General features: G+C 30.2%; 1 protein-coding gene across 1 annotated transcript; it reads right to left on the bottom strand.

Moving 5' to 3' along the window:
• Positions 1–3113: 3113 nt before the first annotated feature.
• Positions 3114–15213, bottom strand: LOC143922494 (uncharacterized). The gene is made up of 8 exons (XM_077445744.1): positions 15038–15213; positions 10693–10819; positions 9984–10124; positions 8354–8481; positions 8116–8286; positions 5806–5867; positions 3935–4069; positions 3114–3861 (listed from the first exon to the last, which is right to left on the bottom strand). Exons 1-8 carry the CDS (start codon positions 15113–15115, stop codon positions 3651–3653), a joined length of 1053 nt encoding a protein of 350 aa, XP_077301870.1. The 5' UTR covers positions 15116–15213; the 3' UTR covers positions 3114–3650.
• Between the last annotated feature and the right edge of the window lie 1066 nt (positions 15214–16279).

Below are 16279 nucleotides of genomic sequence, written 5' to 3'. Positions count from 1 at the left end.
TCACTATATCCATAACCCTTGTCATACTTCTCCCACGTATTCCGTTTCCTATCTTAGCTCGTTATTTCAAGCATATAGTTCCATTACTTCTTTGAGTGCATTGGACTTAGTGTAGCATCTTGGGGTTCGATGTCTACATAAGTTTCGCATCCATACGTCATCACTGGCAAAACGCATTGATCTAAGATCTTTTTCTTCATACAGAGTGGCATTTCTGTTTTAAAAACAACATTCATTCGTCCAAATGCACTCCATCCTAATTTCATACGTCTCTTTACTTCTTTTTCTTTACTACTGGACATGTCTATTATTTTACCTAAATATAAATAATTATTTATTACTCCCACTATTTTATCATCAAAGTTATATTTTACAACTACATATATACATATATACTATCAATAGTATTGCAAAAATTTATTTATATTATTTTTCCCAACAAAAGAGTGAATGAGGGGACCAAAAGTTAAACATTACACAAGTAACGAGGAACCTCATACAAAAAGTAAGTATTTACATACGTATGTAAATAATATAGCTCGCCACTTTCCATGTTCATTTTTTTGTTGTTGATTATTTATTTATTTATTTATTTATTTATTCTAAACAGACCATTGTGGCATAACAGGAATTCCTAAAGCGCCACAATGGTCAAAAAATATAACACAAAAAAAAAAACAAAATAACAATTAAACATAAACATAAATACATCCATACATAAACATAAAAAATAGCATTTAATAATAACAGATAAAGTAAAAATATCAAATAAAATATAGCTTAAGGAATGCCTTGCACCTACAGCCAGTTTCAATAAATATGTAAGAAACAACTACAAATACAAAACATCCCTGTAAGGCCCAAATGGAAGAGAGTTGATCAAAATTTCACTCATAAATCACAATCAATCATGAAAACAATGATGAGCGCAGACTACCAGATAAATGGGTTAGAGTAATTTCCGACAATTTACGCTCACTAAGAAGGTTACAAAAGAAAATTATTTAAATTTACAATTTACAATTTAAGACGGTTACAAAATATAGTGATTTTAAGTAAAAATAAAAAATAAAACCATCAAATTTAATGAACCGGAAGTTGGATTTCTCCTCTTAGAAAGGTCAAAAATGTTGTCGCCTGGATCCTGTCCACACCCCTGAACGTATTAAGCTGAAAATTTATATTTGTGTTGTTTATGTACTAACTTAGATTTGGTAACGTTTTGGTCAGAATTCGTAAACCGGAAGTAGTATTTTTTTTAAAAACAATATTTCATTATTTTATTTTGACCTTTTAAATTACTTTAAGCGTCTTGATATATATTGTGTATAATAAAGATAGTGATTTTAAGTAAAAATAAAAAATAAAACCATCAAATTAAATCAACCGGAAGTGGGATTTTCTCCTATTAGAAAGATCAAAAATGTTGTCGCCTGGATCCTGTCCACACCCCTGAACGTATTAAGCTGAAAATTTATATTTGTATTTTTTATGTACTAACTTAGATTTGGTAACGTTTTGGTTAGAATTGGTAAACCGGAAGTAGTATTTTTTTTTAAAACAATATTTCATTATTTTATTTTGACCTTTTAAATTATTTTTATCCTCTTGATATTAAATGTGTATAATAATTATACTGATTTTAAATAATTAAAAAAATTTGAACAAAATCCGCCAACCGGAAGTAGAAATTTTGTCTTGTGCAAGTATTTGCATATATTTGCGCTCAATTTGTATCACTATCATAGTTATTAGTTCAATATCGAATTTTCTTTTGTAACCTTCTTAAATTGTAAATTTATTTAGATTATAAACATGCGTTCTAAAATTTAAACCAAATTGTTTCGGGCTTTAGTTTTGTGAATCGCCATCGACACCAACAGACGTAAATATGTATTATACATACACATACATATGTCTGCAGAATGAAGTATCGATTTTCCGCATATACAGCTGAAATTTTGTACTCGACTAGTTGCACCGATCGTGGAAAATTATCCGTCGAATACATACGCACATATTTAGCTCGTCTTGGGGTATTTGCTCCGTCTGGTCGATGTTTTATTGCCGACGAAGGTGTGTCTCTCCTAGAAAAATGAGTAATAAGCACACACACACACAAACCTTATGGTACAAATCGAACTGATGTGCGGGCTAAAAATATACTGAAATGTCGGGAAAAACCCTCGGAAAACCCTCTACGAAATTTTCACAATTGCAATAATTCAGTCAGACAAGAAATAGCCTCGGCGGTGTTGGTGACCATCCACGGCTAGAATAAGAATTGCATCACTTATAAGACGCCCGTGATTTTAAAACGTGCACTTACTTTTAAACACCAATCATAATAATAAATCTTTATTAATATATAATACATAAATTCGCAATCGTAAGCTGTAAATGTATTATTTGTACTGTTTATTGTATCACTATTAGAGTTTTGAAAAGTCTTCAGATTCTGTTCCCACCAATTTTGTACAAATAGTTTTAGTTTCAATGCAAAATCATAGCTGTAAGACTTAAAATACACAATTTTATTCAAACTCAATGTCAAAGACAACTATGTTTACTCGAAAGCGATTGTATGTGTATGTATGTATGTAAATAAGAAACCAATATATGAAAAAAAAGGTTTATAATTGACTAGCTGAACCCGGCATGCGATGCAATGCCACAATAACGCATGCAATTCCCGTTCCCGTTTATCGATGTGATTCGATAAGAGAATTCGTCAGTTTCAAATTAATACTTAATAATCAAATTAAATTACAGTGATGGTAATTTGTTGGAAAAACGTAGGCGGCGAACACATTTCAAACTATTCAATTGTTTGTTTATTTTACCCTAACAACTCAGGTGGTGACGCGAACAAATTAGAAATTATTATGTTGCAATGCCACTCATTCCTTTTTTCCCGTTCCCGTTCCCGTTTTTGGCTGTTTTTTTTACAGAAACCATCGCGGGCATGCACATAATAACTCATATAAGTTTCATGGCAATAGGAACGCATACGTGACATACAGACATACTAACATTGATTTTTATATATGTAGATGAAACAAGGTATATGAATACATACATATGTGTGACAGGATTTCAATTCAAATTAACTACGACGTAAATAAAATATATTTTATTTTTACATTTAACGTGAAAATACATATTTACACACTACATTCTATTGTACATTTTAGAAATGTTCAAATTTAAATTGCACATTCAAATTAACAAAACGTTTTGCTTTAAATACACAAATTCATAATATATCAGTCGATCTATTTTGTACTAAATGTGTTCATATATAATAAATGCCACAGTAATTAAATTTGTTTGCTCCAAATAAATAAAATCCATTCAAAATTATCTGTTACAGATAAATGAACTAAAAATGATCTGTCACATATTTTAACACAAAACTTTATTACAAATCACATAAAATTTGCTGCCACCACGATGACCCTGGTGGCAACGATATATTATACTTACAATTCAATAAATTAAATACATATTTTATGTATGTATTTAATTTATTGATGTAAAACATCTGATTAAGGTTACTTACTGTGTTTTCTTGATATTAAAACATCATATTGTGTGTTGAAATGAAAATTGATTTAAATTTAAATTTTGATTGTTCTTATCAATCGACTTTAACGTCTGTACGGATTATTGTGGTATGACTGTGAGTTGTCCATCGCTTGCGGTTTGAATGGAGGACGAGGTCTGACCTGTGGAGGTGGACTATAGTCAGGACTTGGAAGGTTCGGTTCATTCCTTGACCTCGGTTTGTTGTTGACTTGTTCTCGAGCGTCGGCGACGGACCTCTTCATGATGCTGGCCAGAGGTTGTTGTTGTTGGTATCTTAAAAAAAAAATAAAAATTCAAATGCCCGCCATTTTACGCTCGATCCACATTTCCTCGATTTGTTCGATACCTTGGACTCTCGACGCCCATATATGCTGGATTTATTTCACCTTGGTTATTAGAATACATGGAATAAGGTGCTGTCTGATTGTTAAATTGAGGCCTGGGGTTCATAATCCACGGAGCAGGCCTGGTATCTTGAGGTCTATTGAAATAATTATAAAATTTAAAAAACAAACAATTTGTTTTTTTATTTTTTCTAAATTACAAAATACATTTTTTGAATAATTCCAAATAAATTTATGAATGTTTCCATGAAAAGTACACCGTTAAATGAAAAAAGAATAATATGTGGTATTTGAGAACGTTATCTTCACATACACACATAGTGCATTACCGGTAAACCGGTTTACCAGTTTACCAGTGAACGGACCGGAAAATAGCTCGGTAAATTATTATTATGATTATTATTATTTTTACCGGTAAATTAAATGAAAAAATATTGCGTTTTATGACAATTCTCTCCTTTACTTTGCCTTCTGGCAACACTAGTCTGACCCAGTGCTATACCCAGGAACAAAAAATATACAATATTGAAAATAATAGTTGAGGCTAAAGACCGGATTTATGTACAAGGAATCAGATGTAGCAAATTTACTTAGTTTCAAATTCCGATGATATTGCAGTAATTTCACCTAAATTGTTAATTCATACAATATATGAGCCATTATATTTGAAATTGAAAAGTCCACTTTTCGAGAACTAATTCGCAAAACTTTTTGCGTTTAACAATATTTAAAAATACTAGTGGCCTGTAATACGTTTATTCTGCTTTTCCTGGACATATCGAATTAAAACAAGTGATTAAAATTTGTAAATTAAGTCAAAATGTTTTTGGAACTGAAAATTGGACTTTCGCCAGTTTCAAAAATAGCAGCTCTTATTTTATTAAATGGCGAATAAAAAAATTGTGTTATTGTAGTGCTTTATAAATTTATAAATAATAATAATATATTTTTTGCCCATTTCATGTATCGTAAGTATATAATATATTATTTTTAATTGGTTTAACATACATATTTAGCATAAAAAAAATAATAATTTTGAGATTAAAAAATCTGGTAATTGGTTCAAAAATTATCGGATTACCGGTAAACTGAAATTACGGTAAATTTTGACGCCCTAATAAGGATGATGATGATTTATTTGTTGGTTAATTTGTCCGTTATGCAAATTCACAACAAATCTAGCATCAATTATAGACTGAATTGAAAACAAATTGTTCGGAAATTTTTATCAATCCCAACGAAATAATCAATTCCAAATAAGGAACATGCTTTTTCCTCCCGTATTCTGCGCGCGCACATTAATACGGGAGGAAAAGCCTGTTCCACTTGTTCCTGTTGTATCCTGCTCACGCAAATTAAGTGAGTATGTACCGTTTACCCAGCACCATTTTTTTTTTGATCTTTCGATTTTCGATCTTTGCCTTTCGATATTTGCGTTTTCTGTCGTTTAACATTCTGTCTCGTCACGTAGACCTGTTTCAAATACGTATACGTATAAATATTTTTTTGGTCAAAATAATTTTTACCGATGGTCTAGTAGATTTATCCACGACTATGTATATACATATATAGACTATATTATTGACAAGAATTCGAGTGCCTCCCCAGTAACCTTGTTCTATGTACATAATTGAATATCGAAACCTTCTTGCATTATCGTTCGCACAATATTAAGGACATATTATTGGCCAATGAAATGTGAATGAATGGGTAGAAAGATCGATTGTTAGTTTTACATAAGATTATCTGCGTGTTTCAATAAGCAGATTATCTTAATGTAAGACCAACAGTAGATGCACTCGAAAATGTATCAATGAAATAACTAATAGTAGATGCATTCGAAAATGCGTAAATTAAATTTTGGAAATCTTACGATTCGAAAGCGTTGATGGGCTTTCTAGCCATGGCAGAATTGTTCGGAAGCTCATCGAGTGGCTGAAAAAAAAATCAATATTTATTATTTCAAAATGCAAAATCAATTCAAATACTATATTGTATGTATATTTAGTGAGTCTACGTGTATATATTATTTTGTTCGCGGGTATTGTCATTGATAAATTGCATGAATACAACACCAGGTATTTTATCAAACCTTATCGAGAAAATTCGACTCTCTCGTATACGTACATATGCACGTCATTATACTCGCGAGATACCTGATATTGTTTGATGTAAAATTCCTGATACTATCAAGAAGTTCATCGCAAAGAGAATTTAAAAAAAAAACAAGTAGTTTTGTTTGTATAGAAACAACTTCGACTGCATGAGCTTCGTTGCCTTTGTTGCTGAGAACTCACGAGTTTCCGTCAAGTCGTCGACAACTCATTGAAAATTATTTAAGACAATGGAGTTTTCTTATATGGGATGTGAAGTGAACCTGGGGGGGGGGAGTAAAGCTGGCTTACGTTGCATGTGAAGTTCGCCATTTAGATCATGTTAAAAAGTTGGCTAACAGTATTATTACATTGTATAATATATAAACTCGCCCAATATATGTATACATATATGTATGACGGTAATAACTACGTAATTTTATTTTCTTTTTATGAATTGATTATTTGGCGATTAGAAAACGCTATCAATGGTATGCGAATTTCATGACGTACGTACTATTAAAATATTTTTATTTTATGCATATTCCTTCATGTTACAGTGGACCTCACTTTAATGTAAAAAAAAATGTTCATATTACAAATGTATAGGTTTCGTATTTCATTTATTTATTTAGTTTTAACTTTTTGTATATAATAAGTGTGAATAATTTAAAAACAATTATATGCCTTAACTCTACATTGACATCGTTATTTGTTTTATACAAGGAACAAAATAAAGCAGAAAGCTTGAAAAAAAATTTGACGCATATAGGGTTGATATAATATATATTTTTTTTATGTTTAATCTGTTTTAAAATATGAAAAAATAATGTTTTATTAGATTAGTACTTTTCAGAATATCGAAAAATACCTTTTTTTTTAATATGCGAGGGCCAGCACTATAGTCTCTTATTGAAATACCGAATATATGTATTCGTCCGTTTGTTAAATATTCGTTATTCGAATAGTTTATTGTTATTTGAGTATTCGTAAAATATTATTTCATATTTATAAATATAATAGATCATTTTTGATGTGTTAATGTGTATTAGAACACTTTAGATGGTTTGGATGTGTATTAGAACACTTTAGGTACCCGATTTTTTTTTAAATTCTGGAAGTTCCGCGGCAATTGCACTGCGAATTTATTTAACCTTTTTTATTATCATTACAATCTCGGAATCGGCTTTTATAATGTCAGTTCGATACAAAATAATGAGTTAATAATAGAATCATAACGAATTTCTTGTATTTTTTTAAATTCATAATCTATTCAATCAGCATTCACAATAGCTTTTCCTTCAAAATTTACGAATATATTCGAATATTTTATTATTTGCTATTCGATATTCGAATAGTTGAAATTACGAATATTTGGAGGCTCTAGTATATATACAGTATATATTTTATTTTATTTTATTTTATTTTATTTTATTTTATTTTATTTTATTTTATTTTATTTTATTTTATTTTATTTTATTTTATTTTATTTTATTTTATTGTCACAAATCAATACACACTCGCCATTACAGATTTGCTCCAATGCGACGGGTGTACGTTAATGAAATACATAAACAATCAGAAATCAGAAATACAGTAATACATACATATACAATCAGAATATATAGAATATAACAATTAATCAGAAATAATAATCACAGTGACATCTATGGATTATTTTTAGATTTTTTTTTTTTTTTGTATACAATTTTTATACATACAATAAATACGAAATTATAGAGATGTCGATAGAGATATCTATAGATTTCAGATTACTGTGTATAATTAATACAAATTATACACAGGCAGATTTTTGTGACAACAGGATTAGATTTAATACCAATTTTCAGGAACCGTTTCAGCAATGATCAGATAAAATTGGCAAACTCTGATAGAGAAACGATCGATCGAACAAAACCCCCAAATCTAACCAGCAGTGGCGAGGACTCGAACCTATGACCTCAGTGATGCTAAATATATACGCTATCACTAAGCCAAATTGCTGGCTTAGTGATATGTATGTACATGTACCTATAGTTTGGCCTGTCATGTTGAGTAATGTTTTTTTAAATAAATACATTTATACTTACATTTTCTTCTACGGGCTTCATAATTTGAACCGATGCCGAAAGAAGAACGATTGAAAACGCAAAGTTCAATATCCAAAGGAAGAACCCTTTGAAAGCTATGGTCATCATGACGCCTGTGGTAAATTTTATTAAATGTACATATAGATGTTCATTTTCCATCTTCGGAAAAATCTAAAAAAAATAACTTTATTCGATAAATATTCGGAATACATACATTATGAAAATATTTTATATTTACAATTGTCTCTCCAAGGTCTATGCCGAGGAGAATTCCCAGCGCTAGATCTATTATGCAGACAATGAGTGTTATAGAAGACCATGCTGTTATGAAATAGGCCGACTGTTTCGTCAATGTTTCCCTTACACCTGATTTCATTAATAAATAAAAAAAAACATGTTATATAATCTAGAGAGAATGCAATAATTAGTACAGACATCGGAAACCTATGACCCGTGAGTCACCAAGTAACTCATTTTACAATTTCGAGTGACCCACTTGAGTTGACCGATAAAGGCTAGAATTTTTTCGTATTATTATCTAATATTTAATTTAGAAAGAGACTTTGTATATAAGTATGTATATATGTATCTTTAGTTGGGAATTTCGTAAAAAAGTCAAGATTTCTTTGACGACAATTCAATTTATTTTTTCGATTCAAATAAATTAATAAAAAACAAATGAATATTTACTATTAGATTCGCCATGTTTACGCTGTTTATATTACAAATACTGAGCGAAGCCGGGTAAAACTACTAGTTAATAATAAGTACCAAAATATTTTTTTTAAGAATATACGTCAGGTCAAAAATTATTTATTGTCTAGTGGCGTAAATAAATAAAATGTATTTACAAAAACATTGACGCAAAAACTAGATGATTTAATGAAAATGGTTATTAAAAGGATCATGAATAAAATAGTAGTACCATCTGTTATTGTATGAATACCTAAGGAAGCTCTACCGACATACCGGTAGTGGGAAAAATTGTTTACTGTTTACCGGTAAATAAAATTTGACGGTAAAATTCAATCCTTGGATATGTATTAACGCACAGGCGCTTTAAAGCTTTTTTGGAAGAAATTGAATCTATATTTGAAGATTTTCTGTTACATGCTGAAATACGATGGTTTAGTCGAGGCTTATAAACCAACGATTTCAACGAAAGACTCTAAGTAAATAGCTACACAATTTTAAAAATGTACGAGGGATGGAAAAGTTTTCGTTTTCATCTTCGAAAAAAATGGACTTTGCTATTTTGTCCGCGTTCTATGTAAGTATAGTGAGCAAATATTTTCATATATGAAATTTAATTTAGGTAAACATAAGAGAAAGATTTGACTAAGTTGTCATCACAAATTCAGAATCGGGGTAGCCATTGATAACGAAGAGAACTAGAACTAGAAAACTTTCATAAAGTTCAAAAATTTATGAAACTTGACAATTACATATGTTCATTTTCTTAATAATTAGAGTTATAATTTTATTTCGTTCGCTTTTTATGCTCAAAGTTAAAGATATTGTAATTATTTTATCAGTTAACTTTATCTCATTATTCATTAAAAGACATGGTCGAGTTTGGGTCATCATCCTATGAGTTGGAACGATTCAACCATGTTGGTGGGGACTACTTTATTTCCCGCCCGTCATATTGTATAATCGTGTTTACAAAAACACCGCCATTTCACTCCAACCACCCCCCCTCTATAACTGTTTTAAAATCAAAATACCTACTGATCCGAAACATCTTTTTATTAGTCACATTTTGGTTGATTTTGACCCAAAAAAGGTTTCCGACGCATGAATTAGTGCAATGTTTTATTTGTATTCGAATTCGTAGTTTTGTAAAAACAATTATTTTGAAAACTTACTTGCAATCATGAGTCCAGACGACAGCAACCAAAGCACCGAAAATGCTAATATTATACAAAACCAAATGTGCAAACTGTATGAATCAATTCGACGATTGATTATGGTTGGGTCAAACACCGTTGTTACTTCACAAGATTCGTCTATTAAAAATAAAATACATGTGTGTATTCTAATGTCTTAATTATGATATTAATATATTCAGAGACTAAAAACGGGAAAAAAATATATTTTTTAAAAAAGTTTTTTTAACAATTAAAAAAGTAATTTTAAATACATAATTATTTTAAAAATTAATTTCAAAACTTTATTGATTATTAAAAAAATATTGAACAAAATTTATAATTCTGGTTCCCGGTTAATAGGGCTATTACTTTTACTTTATATATGATATGCCCTTTTTTTGAAATATTGAAAAATCAGGTAAAAATAATAAACATTGGATCGAATATTTATTCTGGATAATCAAATATTTTCCGTTATTATACACACATTATAATAACAGAATAAAAAATAATTTCACTCAAATATCGCAAACTTTGTTTTATAACGCAGCAGAAATTTACACATTATAAATAATACAACTATTACATACATACACATATACGTAAATGCAAAAGCCACAGTTCGCAATAGAATAGTGATATTAACGCATGTATGTAGATATTATTAAAAAAAAAATACTCATGTCGATATAGTTTTTTTTGTCACCTTTGAAATAAATTACTCTCAGCATGTCGGCAAAAGTTGCCAAAGCCTTGTTGTTATCTGTTAGACTACAGTCGCCATAATATACCAATCCTGTTATGGTTAAACTCATCCATGTTGCTCCTTGAATCTGTAATCATGACAAATTAATTATATTATTAATAGGGTAAACCCGTGACAAACAGACCCCCCTTCAGCTGTTTAGCAACCCTCAATAAGCGAGAAACCATTTTGACTGAAGGTAATAGAAAAGGTTGGAAAAAAGACGAATACGGAATAATGATAATTGGAATATGGACCCAAAGCGCGCTGCTCATTGTTCAATTGTTGTAAATGCTTTGTAAAAAAGGTTCGGCAAACCTTTAACAATGCATTTACAACATTTGAACAATGTATGGCAAATCATTCAAGAGGTGAAAAACAAAGAAAGGCTATGAAGATTTCCAAAGGTTTTTACACTTTTTTCCCAAAGCTTTTTAAATACTCATTATAACTCTTGGATTTGAAAATAATAAAAAAAGCAACATAAATAATAAATATAAAGCGGTCCATTTGGGAGAGAGGTTTAAAATACATATATATTTATTTACATACATGCATAATATTATAATGAATACTGTGAAAAATAATATGTGTACTGTGGCGCATTCGGACATTTTACAGCAAAATATTGTTTTGCAAATACAATAAATGATTATAAAAAATTCGGGCATATAAAGCGTTATGGCATATAAAGCGTTTAAATTACTTCTGTCGTGGTATCTTGAAAAAAAAAACTAGATTTTGTTTTGGTATGGGGGGGGGGGGGGGGCTACTTGGGTACGCCACTTTGTATACAAGATCAATCATCACATCAAATTGTCGAAAAGGTCGGCGGTCAATGTATAACCGTGTAATTAGTATTTTACCATTAGTAAAAACCAATACAATATGTAAACATTGATAGATTAATATAAAAGAAAAAAAAATTAGAATAAACATGACTGTGAGTAGAATCTAGTATGAAGAGCAAGATATGTACTTGAATACAGTCTTTATAAAAAACTATAAAAACTTATGTGTATAAAATGTGTAGAATCAAATTGTGAAAATCTAAAAATATTTATAACAAAACGTTATAATTTTGTGACTAAAACAAAATAATAATAACGAATTGTTGATAACGGTAATACTTATTGAAAAGGTATCGATAAAATCGTGTCCTTATCGCTGAATTCATGATAATACGTATTAGCTGTGTCGTCATTGGCTATTATTAAAAATACATGCCTGAAGAATTATATAAATATACTAACAAGTCTAAATTTCATAATAAATATCACAGTTTAATTTTTTTTCCGAAATATAAAATACTCGTTAAATCCCAACCCTATGGAAAAGGATGAGAATTGTTTTGTATTTTGAAGAACGCAAAAAATCATTTAGGGTTGAGATATGATTCCCAACTTTTTATCATTTTTTTAAATACATCCATATAAGTAAGAAACTAATGTTCAATAGTTATTGTATGCCTGATAGTATTTTATAAGATGATCAAATAGTAGAAGTAGTAAATAATTATTTATATTTAGGTCAAATAATATACATAGCCAGTAGTAAATAAGAAGAAATAAAGAGACGTTTGAAATTAGGATGGAGTGCATCTGGACGAATGAATTTTGTTTTTAAAACAGAAATGCCACTCTGTCTGAAGAAAAATATCTTCGATCAATGCGTTTTGCCGCCAAGTTGCTACAAAATGACCAATGCACTCAAAGAAGTATGGAACGTTGTATACTTGACATAACGAGGAAAGACAGTAAACGGAATACGTGGGTGAGAAGTATGACAAGGTTAATGAACATAGTAGATATAGTAAAGAAATTGAAATGGCAATAGGTGGGCCACGTGGCTAGAAGAATGAACCAAAGGTGGAAAAAAGAAGTGCTAGAATGGTACCCGAAAGAATTCAAAAGGGTAAATGGAAGACCGCGGGGAAGATGGGTAGACGAAATAAGGAAAATGTGTGGGATGAAATGGATGAGAGTTGCGCAAAACAGAGACGAGTGGAAGCGTGTTGGGTAGGCTTCGTCCAGCAGTGGATGGAAAGCGGCTGAAGATGATGATGAAGTAAGAAATTATAAAAATATAATACTATAAAACGTGTACTTATTGGATTTCCAATTTAATGTACATATTCATAAGTATATTGTACATTGCATGTGCCCTAAAATGTGATAATGAACTTTGTCAAATTTCATAAATATTTTTATATTGCAAAAAGATTTTTAAAATTCATCCAAAATTCAATTACTGGACGTTCAGAACTCGAAGTGCATCAATTACAAAGGTACCTAATATCTAAACAATACCATGTCGTTTTTAAGTGGTTCAGAAAAATACATATTTCATATCGGGATGAAACAGTTGCATTTTCAATTGCAAGAAAATTGCTGTTTTAAAGTCATAAGGATACATTTGTTTGTATATGTACATATATCTTTATTTTTATGTGTATATGATTATTAAAAAATATTGATATAAATTTATTCTAAACCAATTGTAGATATTTAAAATCGTATTATTTGATAAGATACGAATACGTTTTTAACATGAAATGGAAGCTTAAACCCACGCAGAATTTAATATCAATCAAAACCGCATGAATCATTACACATTAAGTATGTATGCACAAACACGAAAACCCAATTACCCCAAATGAAATATATCACCGTGACAGGCCACTATCAAATTATAAATATGTATATATGTATATGTGCATACATATGTACGTGTGTACATATGTATATACATACATTAGCAAAAATAGTTTAATTAGATACATTTGTATGTACACTGTTTTTATCTCATGAAGAATTTTTTATATGCAATATTAAATGGGGCGTATTTTTTAAAAGTCTCTATTGGTCAGTAACAAAGTTCCAATGTACATATTCCAATGATTCATATAATTTTCGAAACACCCCTTCGTGAGGCGAAAACAATTTACATACATACATAGATTAACAAATTCACGAGAATAATTTGAATTTGCACGGCGAATGCCACAGCTCAGTTTAATCCGTCGACCGTCAGATTAAGCATTCACGATTCCAGAAACAAAATCATGCAAATATAGTATCAAATTGCACTGAAACGATGATAAATGAATGTCGCAAATATTGAAAAAATTACTCGCAGAGTGTCAGTGCATCCGGCATTATTGAATCATTAGCGAAATGTATTATTGCATTATGCAACTTCTTATGGATATTAACTTATGAATAAAACCAGATTTTTTTTCTTAAATGACAACTCCCACATTATTAACATTTCTATGTAAAACGAATTTTTCTTTTTAAAGCAGTACATATTAATTTTTCATACAGCAACGCAAAAGAAAGGAATTTTATTTTGAATTTATAAATTTGAATTTGAAATAAATTATCTTCAGAAACAATGATAAAAACATACATATTCAAAGTAAATTACAGAATATGATATGAGATTTGATAACCACCTTATTATCTTTTTACTGTTCACTTTTTCCACTGTGTTATATCTCAAAGAAGTGGTGCTATCTGATTTCTTTCAAAATGAGATATCACCATTTTACTAATAAGAAATAAGTATTAAACATGAGCAACACTTACAAAATTATAACGAATGTGGAAAGGGCAGCCTTTTTACAATACATATATCTATATTCCGCGAAATTCAAGAGTGACTTTCCCTTACCTTTAAAAAGACCCTTTCGGCTAAAATGGTCACTGATGATTACATAAATAGGAGAGGTGGAAATATGATGGACACGCAATATTCCTATAAGCTTGCAAGGTTTTTATATTTTATATAGGAGAGAGGACAAATTATGAACTTTAATATTATAAAAGTAAAAACTAAATACGCTTCGTAAATACATTATATATGTATGTCTTTATATACGGTAAACGGACTATTTCGCACATTGTGATCGCGCACACGACAATCGTTTCCACCAAAATAAAAAATACGGAATATCTGGCACTCGAGCTCTTATTAGTATGATTATTCGCGTGTGTACTCTCGATGGATAGAATTTTTGGGTGCCAGATGTTCCATAACCGAGATTTTAGTGACGTGCGAGATTGTTTTGTGCGGAATAATCACCGAACCGTACATGTATGTATTTGGAAACATATGTATGACGTGTACTACATATATGGAAAAAATAGAAACGTTTCTCCCTCCGCTCACTCTCGGTTTGTTTACACTACCAAGACATACAAAAATTAACTTCAAAAAGCCTACCAAATTCTTGGACAAAATAATGCGCAATTCTCTCCCCTCATCATCCATAAATTAGTATTAATAATTGAGATACACTTACGCATCCTAAAATTCCGGAGACGAGCACAAGCAACTTCAAATGCACCATCCAACCTTCGATATTTCCCTCCGTCATCATGGTTGCGAGCAGTTGTAGAATTTAGTCAAATAGAAGAGGATCCAATGTGTGATGAGTTTCGAAACGAAATGATTCGAATAGTCCGACGCTGATAAAGCGAACGCTATCATCTCAATCCGCTTGTTGTCAGATATCGTTGTGTTTTAATCAAATGATAACAGAACCCTCAAAAGAGTGAGCCAAATCAATGTATTAATCGTTCTTTATTTTCCCGCGAAATTACAAATGTTCAAGAATATGCATAAATTTAAACCGCGAGGGAATTTTCCACCGTCGCACAGTGTAGCCGTTTGCAGATCTGACTAGTCACTCTTGATTTAATGTAAAACAGCGATGTTTTAATATTAACTATTAAAATATTATTGTTTTATATTACTGAATATCTATACTTCTATCTACTGTTAATAAAATTGTATTTAGACAAAAATCCGACACACTTAATCAAACTTGTGACTCTTGATATGCAACCAAATAGATTTGTATTGGGTGTTGACCTATCGTATTATTGTTCTATTAACTTCCAGATTGGAGGTCAATTAAGTGGTATAATCAATAAAACTTTATTGATAAATTTTTGATTCATAATTACTCAAAAAGGTATGAACTAATATATTTTATTAAAACTTTACCAAAATACAATAACTTTTGTAGAAATATCAATTAAATATCCTCCTCCGAGTTAGACATTTTTTATAAAAATTAAAAATTTCACGAAAGTTTATTAACTATCTAGACCCCCACTCGAATCCGTCATAATTTTAATTAATTATTAAAATTGAACTACTAAACAATAAGAAATTACAAAAATTTGCTGCCACAAATTTCCACGAAGTCTTTATTTTAAACGGTAAACTTGTATCTTTACTTTGTCAATTGTTACACGGATAAACGAATTTACACATTTTTTGTATCATTGAAACCTAACTTTTCTGATACATTTTTCCCGTTAATTAGGAATATGATAATTAAACATATGTATATCAATCGTATAGTTTTTCCATTCAGAATGCAATGCAAATTCAATTCAGTGCAGAAGTAAACCATCATTTCTGGTTCATGGCTTTGTATTAAAATCTCACAATATCTGAATCCGTCGAAAATAAATTTTCATGTACTACAGTTTTTGAGATATGGTGGTTTAAAAAAAAAGTGAACCTGTGTCAC

Source organism: Arctopsyche grandis, chromosome 2 (genome assembly GCF_051622035.1).
Source record: "Arctopsyche grandis isolate Sample6627 chromosome 2, ASM5162203v2, whole genome shotgun sequence".
NCBI classification, from domain to species: domain Eukaryota; kingdom Metazoa; phylum Arthropoda; class Insecta; order Trichoptera; family Hydropsychidae; genus Arctopsyche; species Arctopsyche grandis.
This window is presented reverse-complemented; position numbering and strand designations above follow the sequence as displayed.

Coding starts and splice junctions, on each gene's coding strand:
- LOC143922494 (XM_077445744.1), bottom strand. CDS start 15,115: ATGATGACGGAGGGAAATATCGAAGGTTGGATGGTGCATTTGAAGTTG. Junction 8,287..8,353: donor TAGACCTTGGAGAGACAATT/GTAAATATAAAA, acceptor TATTTTTTTTAG/ATTTTTCCGAAGATGGAAAA. Junction 5,868..8,115: donor TGAAGCCCGTAGAAGAAAAT/GTAAGTATAAAT, acceptor TTTTTTTTTCAG/CCACTCGATGAGCTTCCGAA.